Raw genomic sequence first — 25,273 nt, 5'->3', positions numbered from 1 at the left:
TTTGACCCATTTATGTCAATGGGTTGAACAAATCCAAAATTAACATGTTTAATCTAGTTAAGTTTAGCATAATTTTATATAAAATGTTAAAATCACAATATTTATAAAAAATATAAAACTAACTACAAGTCCAAAATTACAATTCAAACAATAAAAATATCAAAATTAAAATCCTAACAATTTTATTTTTTAGGTATAAGGGTATAATTATAACTTTAACTTTTTTAATTGGTCATAACGGGTTGACCTATTATCAACCTGTTAAGTTATCGTGTTTTAACGGGTCAACCCATTTTGACATGAACCCGTTAAGACTAAACCCTAACCCGTTTTTATCGTGTCGTGTTCGTGTTAAATTACAGGTCATATCACATATTATCACCCTTTACTTTTATTATTGTAACTGTTGATATTATATGAATGAAATTGTTTCTTCTCAAAATAAAAAAATAAAAACCCTGTCTATGAGTTAAATCCTATAATATTTATTGTGGCCGTATAAATTTTTTATCAATAATTAATGGTCTATAGATATTATAAAATGCAATCCATATATCTAGGTTTTCAAACATTATATATAGTATTGTTTTTATGAATGTCCTGAATTTAAGAAATTCTTATTTTAAATACGGGTCAAGCCCTACTACTTTAATGCCTTTAGTTTTGTGCCAAAAGCGATGTAAATTATTAGCATCTTTGATTGAAACGAATGAAGCAGTTTTTGGTCAAACAATAATAATTTTATTTCTGGGACCATCAAAGAATATTAAAATATTTCCTTAAACAATGCCAATGGCAGCATTTCCTCCGTTTTCTCGGTAAACAAACGGAGAGCCCCAGAAGCCGAGCCTAGCTGGCACATCACATCATCCGAATGTTCAACACGCGCCAACTTTGAGCGTGGGAGCAGCTCACCTGCCGAACCAGACGCGGGACTTTTCTCCGTACAATCAAAACATAACGGAAACCGCCACACTGGAAATTACTAAAAAACCCTCCGTCTGGCTCTCTGGCCGAGACTGCACCAGACCCCTCTGCAACGACTCTGCAGCTATGGAACAAAGAATATCTGAACCAAACTGAAACTCTCTCTCTCTCTAACTGTGTACACGTCGGCCTGGCTCACGAGCAATGGCGTGCATTACACCCCCTAGCATTAATGAGATTTGCTACTTTTCCACTTGGCCCTCCGTTACCCCTCTCTACCACTCACAGTCTAGGATCCAGAAATTCAACCACCAACACCACTGTTTTAGGGTTAGGGTTTTTGTATCCCGCCTTCTACGCTACTGGTGCAGATTCCCTCATTCTCGAAGCGCTCGGTCCGGTTTTTTTTTAATAACTCTGTCTTGTCGTATTGTTTGTTTTTACTTGCATATTTTTATAGCGGAATATGTGAATCCTAGATTCTTTTTTACCCTTTCTCTGTCTCTCTACAAGCTGTACTTATATATGTTTTGGAACTCTGTTATGGCAGAGGAGTGGGAATATTTCTTCTCTGTATAGTGGCCTTATGTTCTTTCGTATCCAGAGGTAAGAGGAAGCGTGTATTTTTTTGGAATTTTTTATAATGTTTTTGTTTCATGAAAAGTGTGCTGCATTGCTTGTTTGTTTCCTAATTTGTTGGGTTTCTGAAATCTTGGCGCTCATTTTCCATGAATAGTAATGCTGAAGTCCTTTAGTGTGAAATCTGGAGATTCTGTGCCCTTTCTTTCTCTTCTCTTTTCTTTTCTTTTTTTAATCATTGTCGTTTTTTAAAAGGAACATATTGATTTGAACCATTAATGTCGTATCCCGCACTATTTGTTGAACTATTTAGGTTTCTCTGTGTTAGTGGTTCCTTATTGCTGGAAATATAGAGCTGGTAAGACGCTGCACCTATTTGGAATGATTGAGTGGTTTGCTGGGTGTCCCATTTGATTATTTTGTTAATATGTTTCTCTAGCTGCTGCTTCTTTGTAGGTATGTTGAGTGTGCAATTTGCAGTGTGCGTATAACTTCATTTTGATTGGAGCATTTGATTTGTTTTGTAGATGACGGATGGGCGGCGGCATTCTTTGGACATTCCTATCTCAAGGACTCTTGTAGCACTGAGGAGAGTGAGGTCACTGAGGGATCCATCTACTAATTCTATGGGCAAATTATCTGCTTTGGTTGACACTGTGAACTGGGAGACTGATTCAAGTAATGGGATTTCTTTGCGGTTCAAGAATGATTTCCAAGAAGGTGGCTCCAATGGTGATGCTGGGAGATCAAAGAATTTAGGTTTATATGGACTTAGAGAGGATTATGTTGATGATTTTGAACTAAATTGTGGTGTGGAAAAATGCAAGTTGAGCTCATGTAAGGATTTGGGTTTGGTTGGAAAGAAAAGCCATCCTGGTAGGACCACACAGGTTGAAGGGTTGGACTATTGTGCATCAACTCAGGGAGAGGCTTATGAAAGCAAACCATTCAGTGACAGCTATTGTGAAAATCTTGGGGGTGTTGGATTTGAATTGACATGCATCACACCCTCCAACAATCATTTGGAGGATGTTGATTCATGTAATGAGCCGACCATGGGACCAGCACGAGCTGAGCACATAGATCAAATTGTGTCTACAAGAAAATTGCGATACAAAAATCATGTGAAATCATCTGGGGCACTGGGTGATGTTCTGAGCTATGTAGGAAGTCCATGTGCATCAATAAATGATGCTGTTTCAGGCCATGGTGCACCATTATCGGCAAATGAGGAAGAGGAGGATGTAGGTCACAGTCACCATGGGTGTGGTATAAGCTGCTGCTGGTCAAGGACTTCTAAATTTGGAGAGTCATATCCTCCTTCTGATACAGAAGAACGTCCCTTGGTATCTGGGGAAGTAGATGGCCCTGCATTTTATAAGCGTAGGAGCTTGAAACATATTAGTAATGAAATTACTCCATACTCAGAAACTCCTAGGTGTTTGAGTCAGAAATTCAGGCCAAAATCTTTTAGTGAATTGGTCGGACAAAATTTAGTGGCAAAGTCTCTGTTGGGTGCCATCTGTAAAGGAAGGATAGCGTCATTATATCTCTTCCATGGTCCCCGTGGTACAGGCAAGACCTCTGCTTCAAGGATATTTGCAGCAGCACTGAATTGCGTTTCACTTGAGGGGTATAGGCCATGTGGTTTGTGCCGAGAATGTGTTTTGTTCTTTTCTGGAAGGTGCAGGGATGTTAAGGAAGTGGATTCTGTGAGAATTAATCGGATGGAAAGGGTGAGATCCCTTATTAAGAATGCACGCATTCCTCCGGTTTCCTTGCGGTTCAAGGTTTTCATTGTTGATGAATGCCAATTGTTGCGGGGGGAAACATGGGCAACTGTTTTGAATAGCCTAGATAGCCTTTCTCGACACGTTGTCTTTGTAATGATCACTCCTGACCTGGATAAGGTGCCCCGAAGTGCAGTGTCACGGTCACAAAGATATCACTTTCCAATGATAAAAGAAGTGGACATTGCAAACAGATTGCAGAAAATTTGCACCCAAGAGGGACTTGACTTTGATCAGGCTGCTTTAGAATTTGTTGCCTCTAAATCAAATGGTTCGCTTAGGGATGCGGAGATGATGCTTGATCAGCTAAGTTTGCTCGGTAAAACGATCACAATGACCTTGGCCCACGAGCTTGTGAGTCGTAGGCTATTGTTTCTCAGATGGAATTATAGAGTGCGTCCTCTCATTCAAAATTGTAATAGGATTTCCCTCTGTTTGTTTTGCAGATTGGGATTGTTTCTGATGATGATTTGCTTGATTTGCTGGATTTGGCTTTGTCATCTGACACTTCAAACACTGTAATAAAGGCCAGGGAACTCATGAGATCAAGGATTGATCCTATGCAACTTATATCACAGCTAGCGAATCTCATTATGGACATTCTTGCGGGTAAATGTCAGGAAGGTAGCTCTGAAGTCAGGAGAAAGTTCTCTATTATGCATACCTGTAAGTACTATGGACTTTCATCTGTAGTATCGTTATCATACTTTACAAGTTGCTGCATGAAACATGCTTGGCTGTCTGGCAGATGGAGTGTATAAAAATATATGCACTAGAAAAAAGAAACAAGATGCTATGAAAACGTTTGTTTTTCATAGCATGATAACTCAGGGTCAGTATGATGATTCACTCTATGATTTTTTGACCAACGCTGTTTTGTCAATACTTTAGTTGATTTGTCATATTGTCAAATCATGGTAGTGACCGATTAAAAATCATAGAGCAAGTCATCATACTGACCCTGACCTGGTCATGTGACCTGGGTCCAGGCATTGATGGCTCGCTAAATTTAGTTGGGCATTGCATGTATTGGGCATTCCCTGCTAAGGATATTAAAGATAGGCCCTGCTGATGTACTTTTTACATATTTGCTGGCGATTTCTTGTCAGGGATAATGTTGTTTTCTAAGTTGCATCAAGGCTGACATTCTCGTCCTATATATGACAAGTGCTAAAGAGAATTATTTGAGTTCTGATGTATGGTTAAACTATGTTAACAAATCCAAGGCCCTATGTCTATTCTATTGCACACAGAATGCTAATGAGTTAAACTTGACCTTCAAATATTGACTTAGTCACCCTCTTCTTGTAAAAGAAAATGTCTCCGTTGTCTTGTTTCATTTATTACTCCAACATGTAGCAAAATTTCAAACTGTCAGGGGAAACTCCTTGTGAGGGCTTTATGTATGTCACATTTTTTATGTCAGTGACACATTTTGTATGGCAATGCATCACGGTGTTCTTTGTGGGTGACTGAATCATCAGTGACAATTTTCTTTTATGCTGCTAGTACACGTGTGTGTGCGCGCATGCTGATTGAAGATGTTAGGTTTTTTTTCTTTATAACTCATAGTGGATGTATCATCTTTATGACCGTCCTCTCTTGTGTTTTACCTATTACCATTTGCTTATAACCTTGCTCAACGAGTTCTTGTAATTTTGAGTCACAGCTGAAGTGGACACGCAGAAACTGAGTCATGCATTAAAGATACTTTCTGAAACAGAGAAGCAATTTAGGATGTCTAAGAATCAAACAACATGGCTCACTGTAGCTCTTCTACAGTTAAGCTCTGTGGAGTCTTCTTCTGTGAATGCCAATGACTCAAAGTTTTGTTTAAAAGAAACACAGCACCAAGGTGAGGATCATCATGGTTTACTCTTTAATAAATTGTTTTTTCTCACTTCAGTTCCTCTGTGGGGGAGGGGGGGAGAAGTGGGTGAAATTTTGATCTCCACCTCCTGTGTACTTGGGCTATGCCTACTTTATCAATAAATTTTTTACTTATAAAAAGAAAATTTAATCTCCGAGTCTCTTCTTGTTTGGATGCAGATGGTGGTTTTTGCAGTCTGTCTGCCACAGGGGAAGGCTCAAAAAATCTTGAAACATGTTCGTTTGAGGGCTATAAACTGCATAAATTGGGAATACAGGAGGATTGTGAAGGAACATTGGAATCCATTTGGAAGAAAACTACAGACTTGTGCCAATCCAATTCGCTCAAGAACATTCTAAAGAATCATGGGAAGCTGTCGTCTCTTCGTTTTAATGAAGGTAAAGCAGTCTGTTATATGAGTCTGTCTTATATCCATACGGAGCATTAGTTAGCATAATTAAGAAAGAATAGTTGGTGTTTAAGTGGTCAATGGTGGCTTTAGCTGCAGTTCAACTTATATATGGGGGAAATATTAAAATATTACTCACAAGAAGGGCTGGTAAAAATAAAGAGAAGAAAAAGAGAAGGAAACTAGAATTTCCTTGCTAGTGGCTATTGTTACGATGTATCTATATGAGAAAGAATGCTGAACAAAGTAACTGACTTCCGAGTAACACAATGCCTGTGAGCTCTAGCTCAAATGGCATCTCTCCAGTAAAATGGGATGGAGGATGTGGTGATATGTTTAAGATGCACAGGTGTGACCGTTTGCTTAACAACAGAAATTTTGTAAGAGGAAGATGTCAAGAATTTTGTCTTGTGGACATGAAACCTCGAGTGTTCTGTCCAAGATCTACCAATCATTGATGTATAGAACCATTTGTCATCATTGTACATGGAACTAGTTGTATGACATATGTGGATGAGGTGTATCCATCTGGAGTATTAACATTGTGATGACTTATCTGTGATAATTTTTTTTTTTTTATAGCAAACTTATCTGTGATAATTGGGTTCAACTAAATGGATGTTTCCAAGCAGTTCTTGGTTTGTCATCTCACCGCTTTTACATGGAAATAGATCTTTCTTGCAGGCTGAGCTATTACATGTAGATGCAAATTGTTCTCTTCTTTGTACCAATAAAAAAAGGAAAAGTCTACAGACACAAATGGATCCCTCACACTGATGTGGCACACTCACAGTGTGCCACGTCTCACCCCCTCCTCTTTTTTTTCTTTCTTTTTTCTCCCGTGCCTCTCCCCTCCCCTCCCCTCCCCTCTCTATCTCCGCCCTCCCCGTGCCTGCCATGGTGGTCTCCGACCACCTCAAGGCCGGCGAAATCCGCCGGTGGTCCAAGCTGCACCGTCCGGCAGGGACATGGGCCTCTCCCGTCCCTTCCTCCCCCTTTCCCTTTGTGCCTCCGCCCTCCCCGTGCCAGTCATGGTGGTTGGAGACCACCTCAGCGCTGGCAAAAGCGCCAACGGTCCAAGCGGCACCGTCCGGCTGGGACATGGGAGCTCCCATGCCCCTGCCAGCCCTGAGGTGGTCCCCTACCACCATGGCGGAGACAGAGAGGGAAAGGGGGAGGGGAGGGGAGTGGCACGGGAGAGGGGGCGAAAAAAGAAAGAAAAAAAAAGGGGGGGAGACGTGGCACATCAGTGTGTGGTCCTTTTGTGTCTGTTGCAGCCCTCATAAAAAAATGTTCCATCTTTGTCATTAGTCTTATGCTTCTGGATACTTGATATGCGTTTTGCTTTGTCTTTTGAGTAATGGCTGAGTGATCATGCAATTTCAGGTCTTGCAGTAGTTGAATTGCAATTCCAGCATCCTGACTATGCATCCAAGGCCGAAAAGTCATGGAAACAGATTGCAAGTTCACTTCAGTCTATTCTTGGTTGTAATGTAGAAATTAGGATCAACATTGCACATTGTGTTTCTTATCCAAAGCACAGAAAGGTGAGGAAGCAATCTTTCAGTTTGTTTAATTGTTCTCGTAGAATGCAGCGGAAGTCACATTCATCCAACGAGTGTGGAAGTGATTCAGACCTTTCTGAGCACACATCCGAAAAAGCTATGATAAGAGATAGACCCAATTTAAATTCTACCTCGAGTGGGGATTCTCAAAAGCAACATAAATACCATGATAGAGTGGAGGTCATGAGCACCTTGAGAAATAATGAAGGAAATGTGCTGAGCACTGGGACGGCCTTAACCCACAGGTCATTAGAGAATGATATGCCAAAGATGCCTATGTTAGGAGTCAAGTCTTCAACTGAAGAGGGAAGCAACCGTGGAAGTCAGGATTTATCTATTCACAAACCAGGGGATCAGCCAAACTGTTTCCCAAGAAAACTAAGGTTTCAAAAGAAATTGCGTTCCTCAGACGATTCTCAGACGATTCTTCCTAGTATCGAAAAAGGAAACAAGCTAGCATTTTCTATCCCTCAGACATCATCTTTTGAAACTTATATATCTGCCCAGGGTCCTTATGTTTTCTGCAGCAGCTCTAACAACCATGCTAGCAGCTCTAGAGATGACAATGGGTAAACGGTTTTGCTGCCTCTTTTCTCTGTCAGTACCATTGCTTCTTGTGACCTACAAATTTACTAGTATATGATTATAAACAATGCAGAATTCCAAGTGCTACTATTCTATCAGAGAACACTGAAAATTGGTGATCCATGCCCACTAAACTGAGTGAAAAGATGCACGTGGATTGAATTTACAGATTAATTGGTTTATACATGCAAGAGAGGTCCACTGCATTGAAATGGGCCTGGCCTGTGGTAAAAACTCATCAAACTAAACCTTTTCGGAGAGTATCTTGAAGAGTTGAAAACATAGTGAAGCTGAGTGTATTATAGGGTTTTGTTTGTATCATAGAGCCAGGGTTTTTACTGATCAATTCTCTTTTTCTTGTCACATGCTCATTACATGTGTTTGATTGAAGATGTTATTGTCTGTGTGGCAGACTGAGGGAGAATGCCGATGTGCTATGTTGGAGAACACCGACATTTCTTCAAAAGAAGGTATAGCAAAACAGGGAATGACTTGGACTAAAAGAAAAATTAGAAGGAAAACAAATTGAGTAGAGCAATACTAGTGTATCTTATAGTCCATGTCAGATTAAATGTGTTGATGTTGCAGGAGTTGCATCCAAGGCATCCACGAGAAGGGTCCAACATGGTCGGGTGGGTTCTTCCCTGTGCTGCCGCTAAGTAGTTCTGCTATATATAGGACAAGATCGCAGTAGTCTTTGATGGCTGCATTGGAGCCTCTTGGACATGAATATATTGCCCTTTTTTCAAGTGTATGCTGCAAAATCTTCTTCTATATATTGTAAATGCCTCACTTCTGGAGCAGCAAGCCAAATATGTTTATCAACAAATTACAGGAGATGGAGTTGCAACCTATAATGTAAAGTAAAACCCAACAAAGGTAAGTAGGTTTTGATGGTGCCCCAACGCCACCACCACCACCTTTACCATGTTGACACTGAAAACAATGAGAGTGTGCAACTATCTTTAGTTTTTTTTTTTTTATCAGCAAAATAAGATATTTATAGATAAACTAACGGTTATAAGATACAAGTTTGGAGTGGAGTCCCCTACAGTCTTTTCAAAATTAACATATTACAACACAAAAAAGAAAAAGAAAAAGCTGGTTCTTGAGTCAAATAAATGGTTCTCATCCATTTCTCACAAGATAAGATCGCTCGGTGACGGTTTTTAAATAGTCTGTTCAACAGACTATAAATCTGCAGCTAGAGTCGCAGAAAAGTGTTGTGTGCTACTATCTTTAGTTATTTTGCTCTCTCTGATCCCAACAGCCATGAATCTATAAAGTGACTTGAAAAGTTATCAATTCTTGCATGACCTCAAGGGATAATTACGACTATATTTTTTGTAGTGTGAATTTAAATTGCCAAAGTTGTTATTCAACTTTTTGATTCGATAAAAAAAAAAATTTTATTCATCATGTTACACGGAAAGAAGAAGCAACTGTAAGGATTATTTAAAAGAAAAAAAGCATTTTTATTTTAAATTTTATCATAATCAATCGTAATTGCATCTGTTAAACGAATCATTTTAAATGGTTGTCATTTAAATGGTTTGATACTTTTTTAAAATTTGTTAAATCATAATGTGATTTGGGGATGATAATTTAGCAAAAAAAGTAAAACTAATTAAGATTTCTAAATTATTTTATTTTCTTATTTATAGGAGAATATATAAATTAAGAGAATTGTTAGAGACACAAAGAGATTATATAAAAATAAATCTACGTGATTTTATGAGATTTATTATATCTATTTTATAATAAAAATAATTTTACAATCTGATATATCATATTAAATTACGTCAGTTTATAAATTTATTTTTGTGTAATTTTTTATTAAAATATTTTTCATAAATTAATTAAAGAAAAGTTCTACATTACAGATTTCATTTTTTAAAAGGAGAAATAAAGGTAAAATCGTTAATGTAACGGATACAAACGTATCACCACGTGCAAGGAACAGCCGACTCGAACTTGGAACTCGGAACTCAGGAAAAAGACACGAAATCTATGACTATAGTTTGACTTTTTGTCTTCTGTCTATGACTGAAACCGATCAAAATCTTGCATTTTCCATGGTGTACTCTTCCAGTCTGTAACTGATCTCCACTCTTCTAGCCCTCCCTTTCCACCGAAATGGTCTTCGCAGTATCCAAAACCTCTTCCGGCCGCGAATACAAGGTGAGGGACATATCTCAGGCAGACTTCGGTCGCCTGGAGATTGAGCTTGCCGAGGTGGAGATGCCGGGGCTCGTGTCCTGCCGCTCCGAGTTCGGCCCGTCCCAACCCCTCTCAGGTGCCCGCATCACCGGGTCCCTGCACATGACCATCCAGACCGCCGTCCTCATCGAGACCCTTACAGCCCTCGGCGCCGAGGTCCGTTGGTGCTCCTGCAACATCTTCTCCACGCAGGACCATGCTGCTGCCGCCATCGCCCGCGACTCTGCCTCCGTTTTCGCTTGGAAGGGCGAGACCCTCGAGGAGTACTGGTGGTGCACTGAGAAGGCCCTCGATTGGGGCCCCGGCGGTGGCCCCGACCTTGTCGTCGACGACGGTGGGGACGCGACTCTTTTGATCCACGAGGGCCTGAATGCTGAGGAGGAGTATGAGAGGAGTGGGAAGCTGCCGGACCCAGCGTCGGCGGGCGAAAATGCGGAGTTTCGGATTGTGTTGGGGATACTCAGGGAAGGATTGTTGGCGGACCCCAAGAGGTATAGGATGATGAAGGGGAGGTTGGTTGGAGTCTCGGAGGAGACCACCTCTGGGGTTAAGAGGCTGTACCAGATGCAAGCCAACGGGACCTTGTTGTTCCCTGCCGTTAATGTCAATGATTCTGTTTCCAAGAGCAAGGTATGTATGGGTTTGGGTCTGTTTTGGTAGTGATGATGGTGAGAGTTATAAATTTTTTTCTGCATGATTGAGCACGAATGGATATTTGATACGAATCTTGTTATTTCTGCGTCTTGAAATCCGAGTTGACGTATTCAAAATGTTATTAGCTAAGGTTACGTTTGGATGTTGAAGTGAGTTGAGTTGAGTTGAGTTGAGTTGATAAAATATTGTTAGAATATTATTTTTTAATATTATTATTATTTTAAGATTTGAAAAAGTTGAATTGTTTATTATATTTTATGTTAGAATTTAAAAAAATTATAATGATGAGTTGAGATGAGTTGAGAAATGTTTGTCATCGAAGCCTAGAGTACTTGGACATGCCAATAACTGTTTCTGCTTCTAATGATATAACACGAAGGAGAAGACAATATCGTAGAGTTTCAGTTGATGCAGTTGTTCCTCTGGGTTTGACTCTGCCATTCTACTCATGACCCCATGTTATCCACAGATTCAGAAATTGATGGTCACTGGAATTTATTGCCGTAGTGCTTCCCTCCTGCAATCGATTAAGTTATCGTGTAATGAACGTGGTGAGAAATACTTTCACGTGGCATATTTAAAGTGTGATCTAAAGAAAGTTGAACGTGTTCATTGAGATTTCTAGTGAAAGCGCATATGGTATGACAGGATTACCTCTCATGTTTTTTTATGATCCCATGTTTATAATAATACTGAATTATTATTTCTAGAAGGCCTGGTTTCAGATGGAATCCCAACCGTTAGGCGCTGATTCTTCTCTAGTGCTCTCTTTAATCAGAAAATGCAGAGGGTCCATTCTGAATATGTTACAAATAGTTAATTGGGACGACAGGTCCTGTGGCTGTCGCACTAAATAAATTAAGTGTCGGACTTGCACATTAAGAAATGCAGAGGTCTGGAAAGTTGGCTTATGCTTCAGCAAAGCGTAAAGCTGTTTTCTACCTCTTTTAGTATAGTTCACTCTTGAATATGAAAAGCTATTCCTTCCTTTGACTGATAGTTTTCAATTTCACGAAACAGAATTTTTTCTGGAAAATATTTTATGGAGCTCTGAACTTGAAGCCTTGAAGGTTAACCTAATATAATTGGAGATGGACGACAAAATAGTTATGTTTGAGTTTTGGAAAGATGCTTTCTTGTCACCTTTTATCAGTTTATAATGATCTCTTATGATGTTAATGCAGTTCGATAACTTGTATGGTTGTCGCCATTCACTCCCTGATGGTCTCATGAGGGCTACCGATGTCATGATTGCTGGCAAGATTGCTGTTGTTTGTGGGTATGGAGATGTTGGCAAGGGTTGTGCTGCTGCTCTCAAGCAGGCTGGTGCTCGTGTGATTGTGACTGAAATTGATCCAATTTGTGCTCTTCAAGCCCTTATGGAAGGCATTCCAGTCCTAACCCTCGAAGATGTTGTCTCAGAAGCTGACATTTTTGTGACCACCACAGGGAGCAAGGACATCATCATGGTTCACCACATGAAGAAGATGAAGAACAATGCAATTGTATGCAACATTGGCCATTTTGACAATGAGATTGATATGCATGGTCTGGAAACTTACCCTGGTATGAAGCGCATCACAATCAAGCCACAGACTGATCGCTGGCTCTTCCCGGAAACCAATCATGGTATCATTGTTCTTGCTGAAGGGCGGCTCATGAATTTGGGTTGTGCAACTGGGCATCCCAGCTTTGTTATGTCCTGCTCTTTCACAAACCAGGTGATTGCTCAGCTTGAACTTTGGAACGAGAGGGGAACTGGAAAGTATGAGAAGAAGGTATATGTGCTGCCCAAGCATTTGGATGAGAAGGTCGCAGCCCTTCATCTTGGAAAACTTGGGGCTAAGCTTACCAAGCTTACCCCTGCTCAAGCTGCATACATCAGTGTCCCTGTTGAAGGTCCTTACAAGCCCCCCCACTACAGATACTGAGAAAGAAAGCAGCTGGGAGTTGCTTATTTCTATTATTGATATGGTTTTGGTTGAAGTGGTAGCTTTGGGGTTTGAACTTTGAAGGGTGTCAAAGTTGTACACAGTTTCGACAAATGAGTCATTCTAATGAGTGCATCGTTTGTTTTGTGACTTTTGTCCATCCATGTTCCCTTGGCATCTGAAGAAGGTATGGGCTGCTTAGTTGAGTTCCAATATTCGAGTTAAGAAAAAATTCTAAACATAAGTCTCACACTTCTGCACACCACTTAAAAATATGTGATTTTAAAAAATTCCATATTCAAGATTCTCAGTTCATGATCTCTAGTTTGTATGCGAAATGGATATCACTCATCACTTACCAGGCAGCAGCACCAGTGAAAAGTTTAATTTCATTTTTCTGGTGTGTCAAAATCAGACCATCGGGCTATAAAGCATCAATCATTCAAGACAAATTTTGCCGCGAGTAGACCCAACAAAATCCTATAAAAAATAAGAAAATTTGATTATTAAATACAATCACATAAAACAAGATAATGATGAGATTTTTTTTTCTCTTATTAATTTTAATTATATATGGCGTGATTTTTCATTTAAATAGAGTAAAGGGATTAAGTATGCCAAATCAAATGATAAATACATGTTACTTTTTACAACAATTTATACAATGATATTTTAAAATGAGGGGTATTTTTATAAAATATATTATAAAAGTAATATTATTTTATAAAAATACTCTTATTTTATAATATATATTGTGTAGATATCGTTATTTGCCCGATCAAATGAGAAGCTTACATATTGCTCATTGAAGATTAGAGTGGAAAAAAAATCAAAAAACTGGTGGGATACCGGTTTCTACTTAGCAAAACTGGTTGAAAACTAGCCCGATTTTTATTTTGAATTTTAGAACATCGGTCCGAACCGATACATATATATTATTTTTTATTTTTTTTATATATATATATAAGACTTTTATATTATATTATATATATTATATAAAAAAATTTTAATTAATATAACATAACATTTTAAAATCTTATTATTCATATCTATTAATCTTATAACATAAAATTAGAGATATGTGTCAATCACTTACTAAATTTTTATTGAAGTATGATCTTTTTTATCTATAAAAGTGAAATAATTAGATTAAAAATTTTAATTTCAATAATAAATCAACCTGATATTTATTATAAAAATGTCCAAAATCGAATAGGACCATATATTACACCCCTCCAAAAATATAATAATTATCGCACTCGCAAATTCGCAATAATAGTCTCGCGTCGGCCAGATGCGAGCTGCTTATTCCCAAGTTTAGTGAACGGGCTTATGATTATCCTCCAGAGAATGAAGGAAACAACGAACTCTTTTGTAATGGCGAAAGCTTGGTACTGAAGTGGCTGGAAACCTATCCAAAACCATGTCTTTCACACGCCAACACCCCACTCATCCATTTCCTTTCATTCACTCTCACCATCCGTACCACCACTCTCCTAAACCTTTCATTTCACTGCTCTCCAAAACCCCAAAGCGCTTCTCTCTGTTTGCAACTCCACCCACTTCCGCCACCTCTCACTCCTCAGACCTCATTTTTCTCCCTTTTCTCCAAGATGAAAAGTTACAACAAGAAGAAGATGACGTAGAATCACCAGATGATGAAGAAGAAGAAGAAGAAGAAGACGAGGAGGAGGGGGACCCTGAAGACCCAATGATGAGGTTCTTCAAGTCTCGCACTGCAGATTCAATTAAAGACCCTCAGCCCGAAGGTAAACTTTCCCTCCAAAAGAATCGCCGCTCTTCTTGGCACCTTGCCGTCGGAATCGAATCAGTAGAGGAACCCGAAATCGAATTCGATGTTGAAAAAACTGTCATTGAAGAAAAAGAACAAATAGATTCTGCGAGCTCGGGTTCGAGCGTATTGCCCGAGGGCGTTGTGGGTGAGATTTTTCAAATTGCGAGGGACTTACCGGCGAATACGACTCTGGGAGAGGTATTGGGCGGTTTTGAAGAAAGGGTTGACGAGAAAGAGTGTGTGGAGGTGTTGGGTCTGATGGGTGAGGAAGGTCTTCTAAGGGGCTGCTTGTATTTCTATGAATGGATGAGTTTGCAGGAACCATCGCTTGTTTCGCCTCGGGCATGTTCCATTTTGTTTCCGCTGATGGGGAGAGCTGGGATGGGCGATGAGTTGATGGTCTTGTTTAGGAACTTACCATCTAAGAAGGAATTCAGGGATGTTCATGTTTATAATGCAGCAATTTCAGGGCTTTTGTGCAGTCGAAGGTATGGGATTCTTGGTACTCCGCTGTAGTTTACTACCTGCGGTTATTATTTTTGGTCAATGCGGTACGTTATTCACCGGTGTATGCTTATCAGTTGGTTTGCTTATCAAGAATATATTGTAGTCAACAAACTCACTGGGGTTAAGTCAAACATTACTTCTAGGTTTTCAGTGCAGCAAGTAATATCCTCCGATTTTGGCTCAATTTACATACCAACAAGGAGTAAAGGATTAATCTTTTCTGAGATTCTACTGTTCCGCCTGATATCGCTTTTTGGTGAATCGGTGACAAAGACATAATTTTGTAAGAAAAAAGAATACCAAGTTTCAACTTGTTCATGCTTGGTTCCATTGGTACCGCTGTGCATGCAACACAATATGGGGGGCTTTTTTATGACACTAGTGATGACAGTTCTTTTACTAGTTTAAAATGCTGAATATTTTTGTGCCTTTTGTATTGAAATGTCATTTGTTAGGGGATAAAATAATTCAAATGGTTCTTTTCGTCTTAGGTTGTGTGTATTTGATCTGCTTGACCAACTTCTTTACTTGATTTGATTGGAGGGATTTTGTGTTTGGGAAAAGAAGCTTGGAGATGTTACAATCCTAACCTTGATACACTACTTCAGTGATTGCAAAAAAAGCATAATTTTTCTTTCTTGTTTTATTTTCCAGGAGAGACGGATCAGTTTCCTTTTCCAGTTTATATATTTGAGTTTTTCAATAGTAAGACTCAATATGCATGTTATTTGGCAGTGTTGACTCATTTCTACTCCTGGTTAGGTGTCGGTGATGAAAAAAGCACTCAAGCAATTTTCCCTTCCAGTTATTTGGTTGCGTTTTCCTTTTCTTTTTGGGGGGTTGGAGGGGGAAGAATGTGTTTGTATTTAGTAATTAAAAATACTAGGTGGCATTAATACACTAGTTACAATAAGAGTTGCATAAATAAGCCATTCATTTTCATGCAGAATAAGGCACCTCTTCAGTGTTGCTTTTGGGATAATTTAGATATCAAGATTTATTCAAGATGATTATGTAGTTGCTTATGGTAGTATCTTTTTCTTTTTATAAGTCTGATGGTAGCATCTTAACATTAAAACAACTCAAAAAGAAAAGGTCTTATATAGAGGAAAGTGTACGTTGCCAATGGTGATCTGGAGTTGAGACTCTAGCATTAGCCTCTTCTGTTTTTTCAACAAGGCTCATTCATTCAGATGCTCTGCATAAGTTTAACATCTATTTTATATTTCAAATTAGGAAAACTTATAAAAACATATAGAAGACAGTGTTTGCAAATTGTTTTGCAGTTTTGTAGAGCTCATTATTGAAATGTGCTCACTTATCTCAGGTACGATGATGCTTGGAAGGTGTATGAGACGATGGAAACAAATAATGTGCATCCTGATGATGTGACAGGTTCTATTATGATAACGATTATGAGAAAAAGTGGCCGTAGTGCAAAAGATGCGTGGGAGTTCTTTGAGAGATTGAACAGAAAAGGGGTCAAATGGAGTATAGAGATTTTAGGAGCTCTAGTTAAATCATTCTGTGACGAGGGCCTAAAGAAACAAGCCCTTATCATCCAAGCTGAAATGGAGAGGAAAGGGATTTCCCCAAATACCATAGTGTATAACACATTAATTGATGCTTTTGGTAAATCCAATCAAATTGAAGAAGCTGAAGGTCTTTTTGCTGAGATGAAAGTGAAAGGGCTAAAACCCACATCTGTCACATATAACACTCTAATGAATGCATACAGCAGAAGAATGCAGCCTGAGATCATCGAGAAACTCCTGATTGAAATGCAGGATACGGGCTTGAAGCCAAATGCCAAATCATATACATGCCTCATTAGTGCATATGGGAGGCAGAAGAAGATGAGTGACATGGCTGCAGATGCATTTTTGAGGATGAAGAAAGTCGGTATAAAACCTACTTCACATTCTTATACAGCTCTTATCCATGCTTATTCGATCAGTGGCTGGCATCAGAAAGCTTATACTGCATTTGAGAACATGCAAAGGGAAGGGACAAAACCCTCAATAGAAACATATACGGCTTTGCTGGATGCATTTAGGCGTGCTGGTGACACCCAGACATTGATGAAAATCTGGAAGTTGATGAACAGTGAGAAAGTTGAAGGGACTCGAGTGACATTCAACATTCTTATTGATGGATTTGCCAAGCAAGGTCACTACATTGAGGCAAGGGATGTCGTATCTGAATTTGGAAAGATAGGATTGCAGCCAACCGTTATGACATATAACATGCTGATGAATGCATATGCACGGGGAGGACAACACTCAAAGTTGCCGCAACTGTTGGATGAGATGGCAGCTCTGAATCTAAAACCTGATTCTATCACATATTCAACAATGATCTATGCTTATGTCCGTGTTCGTGATTTCAGGAAGGCATTTTTTTATCACAAAAAGATGGTAAAAAGTAGACAAGTTCCAGATGCCAGATCCTATCAGAAGCTTAGGGCAATTTTGGATGTAAAAGCCGCAACAAAGAACAGGAAGGACAAGAGTGCTATACTTGGTATAATTAATAGCCAAATGGGTTTGTTGAAAGCTAAGAAGAAGAGAAAGAAAGATGAATTCTGGAAGACCAAGAAAAGACATGTAAGAACTCATAACTCTGATCATGGTGGACAGTGATGAGGCTATCTATGGAGCTCGGTGGTACTGCTTGTAGGATCAGCCCATTGGCTATGTGTATGGTTGATCGATCTTTCACATTTTCGTCCAATGTCTCCCCTCCAGAACTTCTTTCATGTCAAGACCCTGCCTCGGCCCTCAGCTGCTGCAAAAGAGGAGAAGCTTAGTCAGGCCATCTTTTTATTGTTAAATCCTTCGCAGAATAGTTCTCATCCTTGAATTGGATTCCTAGGAGCACGATCTAGAGTGGGAGAGAGAGAGAGAGAGAGAGATTGTGGGATCTATGTCATGTCTCCATTTCTTTCCTACTTTAGACCCCTTGGAGTTCGGTTGGGACTTCTAGAGATCTCTATCTATTATCCTTTTAGTCGATGTGTCTAATGTCCAAACGATGAACTGGTTAATTTTCTCAGTTCATGCCTTACTATGTTGTACAGAGAGGGAGGGAGGTAAAAGTAAAACCCTGTAGATTTATATTCTAGACATCATAAACCAATAATGCTTATAATAAGAGAAATGTTTAGAAAGATTTTATAAAAATAAATTTATAAACTGACGTGACTTGATATTATAAGTTAAATTATAAAGTTATTTTTATTATAATGTAGATCTAACGTATCATATGAAATCGTGACAGTTTATGAATTTATTTTTATGAGACTTTTTTATAACTGTAGTATTTCTCTTGTAATAATAATAATTTAAAAAAATTTAGTTTTTTTTATTATTATTATTATAAAAAGGGTTATTTTTGGTGATATATAATGATTATTTTTTTAATCATTATATATTTTTTTACTTGGCAATCATTATATATTTGATCTTTCTGGTTACAATTTGTACAGTGATTTTTTTTTTAAGAAATATCCAAATTTTCTGATTAATGCTAGCATGGCCTACCTGAGAAAAAAACAAAAGACTTCCGCAAATGAGTCATAAATTCATCCAAGTTGTAATGACTACTTCACCCAGCTCAGATAAATATTAATGACTACTTGAACAATAAAACAAAGATCGGGGCAGATCCGTAAATTCATCCCAGAGCCGAAAACCCTAAACGGGATGGCCGTGAGGCGGCCGGGTGGAGCCCAAAGACTGGGCCGTAAACCACCGAGACATCCTTCAGCTACAATGCCACGTGGACACCCTAACCGATAATACGCTCTCCACTGGTGACGTGTACTCTTAACCGTCGCCTCCATATAAATAGATCTACCGTCCCGATCCCTTCTTTTCTCCTTCATTCTATCCATTTCTCTCTTTTGCTCGTTCTGTTTCTTTCTAACAGATTGAGACTAGAGCAAAAAACGCATCTTCCCACTGCAGAATCTTTCCGGACCTCTTTGATCTGGTGTCCTGGATCTTCTTCTTCTCCTTCTTTCGGCTTCGTTTTTCTTGAGTGTGATTGGGGAGATCCGGTAGCTTCTCCTGTCTTGGCTCGAGATCCGGGCCAAGTACAGAAGAATCGGATTCGGTTTCTGGATTCAATATTTTCTTACTTCGCGAAGATCGACAGGTTATCTTTTTGTTCTTTCTTGCTGTATGTGTTTTACTGTTGAGGGTGTAATATTCTGTTTTGGATTTTGAGAAAAAATAAATTGAGAACGGAATGGAATAAAGTATCGAATCTTAGATTTACTCGTTGTTTGGAACTTGAGGAAACAGTAACTTGTGCTTTATTTTTGAGTGAGACGACTCTTTGGATTTCAGGACGTGTTTTTCCCCCCATTATTATTGCGCTCAAAGCTTGTATTGCATCTACAACTAGGTTCTGCTTAATGCTTCACTTTTCTAGCACTGATTGTGAAGATATCTTTTTTCCCCTTTCTTCAGTTTGTGTATAGCATTTTTTAGTGTAGATGGCATCGAACGAGGGATTTCTGACGGATCAACAGAGGGAAGTGTTGAAGATAGCGAGCAAAAATGTTGAGAGTTTGTCATCTTCTCCAAAATCCCCCACATCATTACTTTCTGAACACATTGTAAAAGCTCCTGCTGGTGGCAAGGCCCAAACTTCTGGTATTGCTGTGAGGCATGTGCGTCGGTCGCACTCGGGGAAGCTTGTGCGGGTGAAGAAGGGTGAGTACGCATTCACTTTGATGCTGTTCATAATGTTATCTTATATAGCTTTGAGCAAATGGACTTGATTTGTGGGAAAAGTTATTTTTAGCATAGCTGGTGGACTATTTTCTTGACTGAGCTAGGAGATAACGAGCTTTACCGTTTATTTAGTGCTTGACTACCGTTTCATTTTCAAATCGAGTAAAACTGGTCCAAATGGCTCAACAGTAGATTAAGATAAATTCAAGGGTTGATGACATTATGCACGCCTAAAAACATGACAATTATAGTGGAATACATGGGTAGGTATATCTTTGCGTTGATGATGTCTGGTTCATTGGTCGGTGTCTCTTAACTCAATGAGATAGTAGTTTTCTTGCTTATTTATATATTTGATCACTAATTAATGTTCTCATTGTTAAGGAGAATTTTTTCAAATACCTAGTTTTTGGCCTGGTATCAACTGCTATCTTTATTTTGTTTTTGATAGGTTGCTGTCTTTATTTTGTTAATGCCTGTCTAGATGTTTTACGTAGCTTTGTTCTGTTTATTGTATTTCGGAAAGATTATGTTTTAAAGCGTTCCTTTTATTAAATATTCATCTTGGCATACTTTCTCTTTACGGAGTAGTGCCTTAGATTGATTAATGGTTTTTACATTCATCTGTTCCCTGTATGTAAGGGACTTGTTTGGCTGTTTTTTTTTTATCCTTTTAAATATTCTGTAAAAACTGTTTTAGATCTTAAATAGTGTATTTGTTCTGTTTTTCTTTTCATTAGTTGTTTCCAAATTAGGTTGTAAGAATAACTGTTTTCATATGCGAAGATGTCATCTCCTACTGAGAAGAACATTTATAACTCGTACTTCCTGTGTACTGAATCCATTGCAAGGGTCATAATCTCAACTGTTATCATTTTCATCTCTTCAGTTCTCGATTTACCTTCTTATATAGGGTTTCCTTTTCTGGACTCTGATACATAATTACCAGAGTTTAGGGTTCTCCTTGTACTTGTTTCCCTTTTGATTGTGTCTGCAGTTCTATTACTGATATCGGATCACTATGCCCCCTCTCCCTCCCAACCAGAAAAAAGGCTACCTATCTTCTTGATAAGTAAAAAAAGAAGACTATTTATGAAGTCTTGTTGCAAGAATCTCTTCTTAAACCCCAAAAAAAAAAAAAAGATTTACTTTTTTTTATAAGTAAAAATATTATATATATCAATAGGAGTAGCCAAGTATACTGGATGTATACAAGAAAACACCTAGCCCATACTAGAGAGCTCCTAATGACCGAAAATGCCCGTGAAAAACTACCCAAAATACTTGCCTAGTTAACTCATATTTTCTTCTCATATTATTCGCTTATGTTGCCATCGGTATATGATGTTGCTAGTTATCATATTATTCACTTATGTTGCCATCGGTATATGATTCACTTATGTTGCCATCGGTATATGATGGTGCTAGTTATTTCTCAATGCATCTTTTCTTGTAGAATAATTAGCTTCTCTTTTCTTCCGCTAATGTTACAGATGGTGCTGGTGGCAAGGGCACATGGGGAAAACTCCTTGACACTGATGGTGAATCCCATCTTGATCGGAATGACCCAAATTACGACAGTGGCGAGGTATATTTGGAGAGAGAGTTGAATATAAGGGGAAGACATTGGTGGATATTGAGGGTTTTTTTTTTAAATCTTAGTGGATTTTGTTCTCATTTTGGTTGCTCTATCTCTAGTTTTCAGGACTTCTTATGTCTTTTTCATTCTCTTATTGGTGTTCTCATGTATACACAATGTGTACTTGAGCAATACCTCTTTTCTTTATTAGGATTTTTAACTAATTAATAAAGATTTCCACTTGTGGTAGCATAATATTACTCCTGTACTGGAATGAGGTTTTTCAACATCAGTAATTTTTTTTGTTATTGTGTATGTTGCTCCTCTTATGTTCACTTTCAACAGGAACCATATCAGCTTGTGGGATCAACTGTCTCAGACCCTTTAGATGAATACAAGAAAGCTGTTGTCTCCATAATAGAGGAATACTTCAGCACTGGAGATGTGGATTTGGCAGCATCTGACCTCAGAGAACTAGGCTCAAGTGAATATCATCCATACTTTATTAAGAGGCTTGTTTCCTTGGCTATGGACAGACATGATAAGGAGAAGGAGATGGCTTCTGTTCTTCTTTCAGCTTTGTATGCTGATGTCATTAGTCCTGACCAGATACAGGATGGATTTTTTATTCTTCTTGAATCTGCTGATGACCTTGCAGTGGACATACTGGATGCAGTAGAAATCCTCGCCTTGTTCCTAGCTCGTGCTGTGGTCGATGACATTGTTCCTCCAGCTTTCCTCACCCGGGCAAAGAAGGGACTGCCTGAATCTTCTAAGGGAGTTCAGGTTATCCAAATTGCTGATAAGAGCTATCTCTCAGCCCCACACCATGCTGAACTTGTGGAGAAGAGGTGGGGTGGTAGCACTCATGTCACTGTTGAGGAAGTGAAGAAAAAGATTGCCGACTTGTTGAGGGAATATGTGGAGAGTGGAGACACTATCGAGGCCTGTAGGTTCATTAGGGAGTTAGGAGTTGCATTCTTCCATCATGAGGTTGTGAAGAGGGCTTTGGTACTTGCCATGGAGATTAGAACGGCAGAACCGCTAATATTGAAGCTGTTAAAGGAAGCATCTGAGGAAGGCCTGATCAGTTCCAGTCAAATGGTAAAGGGTTTCACTCGGCTTGCAGAGAGCCTCGATGATCTTGCTCTTGACATTCCATCAGCAAAATCTTTGTTCCAATCGCTTGTCCCAAAGGCAATCTCTGAAGGATGGCTTGATGCTTCATTTGTGAAGTCCCCAGTAGAAGATGGGGAGGTACCAGATGATGCAAAGGTCAGGCGTTATAAGGAAGAGGCTGTGACTATAATTCATGAATATTTTCTCTCAGATGACATTCCTGAACTCATCCAGAGCCTTGTAGATCTTGGGGCACCTGAGTATAACCCAATTTTTTTAAAGAAGCTGATCACCCTCGCCATGGATAGGAAGAACAGAGAAAAAGAAATGGCCTCAGTTCTACTGGCCTCTCTTCATATTGAGATTTTCTCAAGCGAAGATATAGCTAATGGTTTTGTTATGCTTCTAGAATCCGCTGAAGATACAGCACTGGACATTCTGGATGCTTCAAATGAGATCGCCCTTTTTCTTGCTAGGGCTGTGATTGACGATGTCTTGGTTCCACATAATTTAGAAGAGATGAGCAACAAGTTGCCACTGGATTCCAGTGGGAGTGAGACAGTGCGGATGGCCAGAGCACTCCTTTCTGCCCGTCATGCCGGTGAGAGGATATTGAGGTGTTGGGGAGGAGGAAGTGGTTGGGCTGTGGAGGATGCAAAGGACAAGATCTTAAAGCTTTTAGAGGAGTATGACAGCGGAGGCGATGTTGCTGAAGCCTGCCAATGTATTCGTGATCTTGGCATGCCTTTCTTTAACCATGAGGTGGTGAAAAAGGCGTTGGTAATGGCTATGGAGAAGAAGAATGACAGAATGCTGGATCTGCTGCAGGAATGTTTTACTGAAGGGCTGATTACTATCAACCAGATGACAAAAGGCTTTACCCGGATCAAGGATGGACTCGATGATCTGGCCCTTGACATTCCAAATGCAAGGGAGAAATTCAGCTTTTATGTTGATTATGCACAGAAGAAGGGGTGGCTCTTATCTTCCTTCGGTTCACAATCTATGGAGCTTCGCTAACTCGGGTTGCAGCTTTTTGAGAAAAGCATATTTATTTTCATTTGTTTTTCTCATGTATGTTGTTGCCCGTTGCCAGATTTTACTGTTGAAATGAAATGCTTATGCTTTTAAGGTGGGGTTATAGATAGTGGAATGTTTGGGTTCCGTCTGATGTTTTCTCCAGCTGATGTATAAAGTTGGTTTTTTCTTTCTTTTGGTTTAATTATCGGCAGCAGCTTCTTAGGTCTTTCTTTAGGGGTTCCACATGATGTTGCTATTGCATGCAATGTGATGGTTAGGATTATATCTTTATGTTCCTCGAAAGCTTTTACATCGTATCAGACCAAAATTTGCTCCAGACTCTCAGATGCAAGAAAAATTTTCCCTCCCCGGCTTGTGCTTATGTATACTTGTTCTTTTTAGATTACTATCAAGCGAATACTTTGCAATTCAGCTGGCTAGGCAGTTCAATGGTAATTTACCATAAGCTTTTAGATCCAAAAGCTTTGATCACCATTTTTATTTTATTTTTGTTAATCTGTTTTTCTGCTTTTTAAAAGTTAACATGGTCAGACGCTTTAAGAATCAAACTTGAAGGAGCTATAACTTTCTTAAAAAAAAAGCATGAAGGAGCTAACCTCCAAACTTCCAATCGATCACGATGACATTTCATGTCCTCGGGTTCCCTAATTGGTTCTCTTTTGTCAGATGAGATTGGACATGTAACGAACAAGCAGTCTTGTGCTATACTTGCTTGAAGTGTTTAGACAAAGGTGCTCACGGCTCATTGCTAAAGTCAAAATCTTTTCATCTTGGTGGCCTAAAAGTAATATCGTATAGCTTTTTATTTGCACACCCCTACTTGAAGTAGCAAAAACTTCATAGTTTTCTACTTGTACATGTCTCTCCACTCAGTTTTTAATAAGAGCTTGCCTGCGCCTTTTAACTTGTGGATTTCAATTAGCTTAAGCTTTTTCCTCTAGCTTTTGTTCTATAGGCGGCGGAATTGGAGCCCAATTGTATGTCTACTCGATATGCTGTTGAAGACACCGAATAGCAGAAAGGTCTCAAGATCCAAGTGAACAGCTTTCTTGGGCTGTAAATGAAATGGCTTCAATTATAAAAAATGGAGATCCTGTTCTGATTGATCTTCCCTTGGCAAGTTGGCAGGGCAGTGCCTGCATTTGATACTAAACAGAATGAGGTGTTGGAGGTAGAAGATTGTGCTGTTAACGGATTAAAGCAGGTAATTTTCAGGCTTTCTAGAGCAGCTTTTAGGCAAAAGAGCTGCACTGTATGCAGCTGGGTGACTTAATGCGATGGTTATAGATTCACAGAATATCAAATCCGTTTCCCTAGCTAGTAGTGGCATGTTTCCTATACGAGAAGTCACAAAAAGATAACATAAAAGTAAATCTACAAACTGACATAGTTTGATGTGATACGTTAAATTATGAAATTATTTTTATTGTGAAGTAGATCTAACGTATTATATAAAATCATGTCAATTTATAGATTTACTTTTATGAGATCTCTTTGTAGCCGTAACACTTCTCTCCTTGCAACTCGTACTCTTTTATGAGTTCTGAAATTTGGAGAGCTGTTATAAAGGGTGTCAACCATTTAGAGCTAATGTGTGTGCACTTGGCTGCACGTGGGGTATGACTCGTGTAGTGGCCTGCTTATAGGTAAACAGAAACTCAGTTTCTGTTTTAAGTCTATAAATAGAGGCCTTCTTTATGTGCTTGATGTATGATTGATATAGAAAAATACAAGAGAGAAACAGAGAGAATTTTCTATGCAAGGCTCCAAGAAAGTGAGGTGTGTATGAGAGAAGTTCTTGTAATCTCAAGATTTGTATTTTGATCACAATTCAATAAAGATCTCTAGACTGTTGCTGCCGTGGATGTAGATCACAAGGATCGAACCACGTAAATTCCTTTGTGTTTCCTTTACATTTCTTTAACTTCTGTCTATGTGTTTGTTTACAATTTCCTTATAA

General features: G+C 39.0%; 4 protein-coding genes across 8 annotated transcripts; all 4 read left to right on the top strand.

Moving 5' to 3' along the window:
- The first annotated feature begins 1,011 nt into the window (after nt 1-1,011).
- Nucleotides 1,012-8,717, top strand: LOC109012429 (protein STICHEL-like 2). 5 transcript variants are annotated; one of them, XR_001999446.2, is made up of 10 exons: nt 1,012-1,322; nt 1,478-1,533; nt 2,034-3,650; nt 3,743-3,962; nt 4,966-5,151; nt 5,346-5,564; nt 6,962-7,709; nt 7,799-7,952; nt 8,138-8,195; nt 8,314-8,343. XR_001999446.2 is itself a non-coding variant. In XM_018994055.2 (9 exons), the coding sequence occupies exons 3-9, from the start codon at nt 2,034-2,036 to the stop codon at nt 8,386-8,388; spliced, it is 3,123 nt and encodes a 1,040-aa protein (XP_018849600.2). In that variant the 5' UTR covers nt 1,012-1,322; nt 1,478-1,533; the 3' UTR covers nt 8,389-8,717. The 5 variants fall into 5 exon arrangements, 3 of the variants coding, with proteins under 3 accessions (XP_018849600.2, XP_018849602.2, XP_018849601.2); XR_001999445.2 differs by having other exon boundaries at nt 7,799-8,195; nt 8,314-8,354; XM_018994055.2 differs by lacking the exon at nt 7,799-7,952 and having other exon boundaries at nt 8,314-8,717.
- A 1,038-nt stretch (nt 8,718-9,755) lies between these two features.
- Nucleotides 9,756-12,792, top strand: LOC109012432 (adenosylhomocysteinase-like). The gene is made up of 2 exons (XM_018994061.2): nt 9,756-10,575; nt 11,784-12,792. Exons 1-2 carry the CDS (start codon nt 9,862-9,864, stop codon nt 12,528-12,530), a joined length of 1,461 nt encoding a protein of 486 aa, XP_018849606.1. The 5' UTR covers nt 9,756-9,861; the 3' UTR covers nt 12,531-12,792.
- A 1,015-nt stretch (nt 12,793-13,807) lies between these two features.
- Nucleotides 13,808-17,910, top strand: LOC109012430 (pentatricopeptide repeat-containing protein At5g50280, chloroplastic). The gene is made up of 2 exons (XM_018994058.2): nt 13,808-14,813; nt 16,160-17,910. Exons 1-2 carry the CDS (start codon nt 13,954-13,956, stop codon nt 17,472-17,474), a joined length of 2,175 nt encoding a protein of 724 aa, XP_018849603.1. The 5' UTR covers nt 13,808-13,953; the 3' UTR covers nt 17,475-17,910.
- Nucleotides 17,911-18,709: 799 nt separating this feature from the next.
- On the top strand, nt 18,710-23,650 carry LOC109012431 (MA3 DOMAIN-CONTAINING TRANSLATION REGULATORY FACTOR 1-like). The gene is made up of 4 exons (XM_018994059.2): nt 18,710-18,990; nt 19,308-19,553; nt 21,068-21,162; nt 21,499-23,650. The coding sequence occupies exons 2-4, from the start codon at nt 19,334-19,336 to the stop codon at nt 23,290-23,292; spliced, it is 2,109 nt and encodes a 702-aa protein (XP_018849604.1). The 5' UTR covers nt 18,710-18,990; nt 19,308-19,333; the 3' UTR covers nt 23,293-23,650.
- The last annotated feature ends 1,623 nt before the right edge of the window (nt 23,651-25,273 follow it).

The sequence above is a fragment of the Juglans regia genome, chromosome 2, assembly GCF_001411555.2.
Source record: "Juglans regia cultivar Chandler chromosome 2, Walnut 2.0, whole genome shotgun sequence".
Lineage (NCBI taxonomy): Eukaryota > Viridiplantae > Streptophyta > Magnoliopsida > Fagales > Juglandaceae > Juglans > Juglans regia.
The sequence above is the reverse complement of the archived record's forward strand: the minus strand, read 5'-3'. Positions and strand labels throughout refer to the sequence as shown.

Coding starts and splice junctions, on each gene's coding strand:
- LOC109012430 (XM_018994058.2), top strand. CDS start 13,954: ATGTCTTTCACACGCCAACACCCCACTCATCCATTTCCTTTCATTCAC. Junction 14,814..16,159: donor GGGCTTTTGTGCAGTCGAAG/GTATGGGATTCT, acceptor CACTTATCTCAG/GTACGATGATGCTTGGAAGG.
- LOC109012429 (XM_018994057.2), top strand. CDS start 2,034: ATGACGGATGGGCGGCGGCATTCTTTGGACATTCCTATCTCAAGGACT. Junction 3,651..3,742: donor TGACCTTGGCCCACGAGCTT/GTGAGTCGTAGG, acceptor TTTGTTTTGCAG/ATTGGGATTGTTTCTGATGA. Junction 3,963..4,965: donor GTTCTCTATTATGCATACCT/GTAAGTACTATG, acceptor TTTGAGTCACAG/CTGAAGTGGACACGCAGAAA.
- LOC109012431 (XM_018994059.2), top strand. CDS start 19,334: ATGGCATCGAACGAGGGATTTCTGACGGATCAACAGAGGGAAGTGTTG. Junction 19,554..21,067: donor GCTTGTGCGGGTGAAGAAGG/GTGAGTACGCAT, acceptor CTAATGTTACAG/ATGGTGCTGGTGGCAAGGGC. Junction 21,163..21,498: donor CAAATTACGACAGTGGCGAG/GTATATTTGGAG, acceptor CACTTTCAACAG/GAACCATATCAGCTTGTGGG.
- LOC109012432 (XM_018994061.2), top strand. CDS start 9,862: ATGGTCTTCGCAGTATCCAAAACCTCTTCCGGCCGCGAATACAAGGTG. Junction 10,576..11,783: donor ATTCTGTTTCCAAGAGCAAG/GTATGTATGGGT, acceptor ATGTTAATGCAG/TTCGATAACTTGTATGGTTG.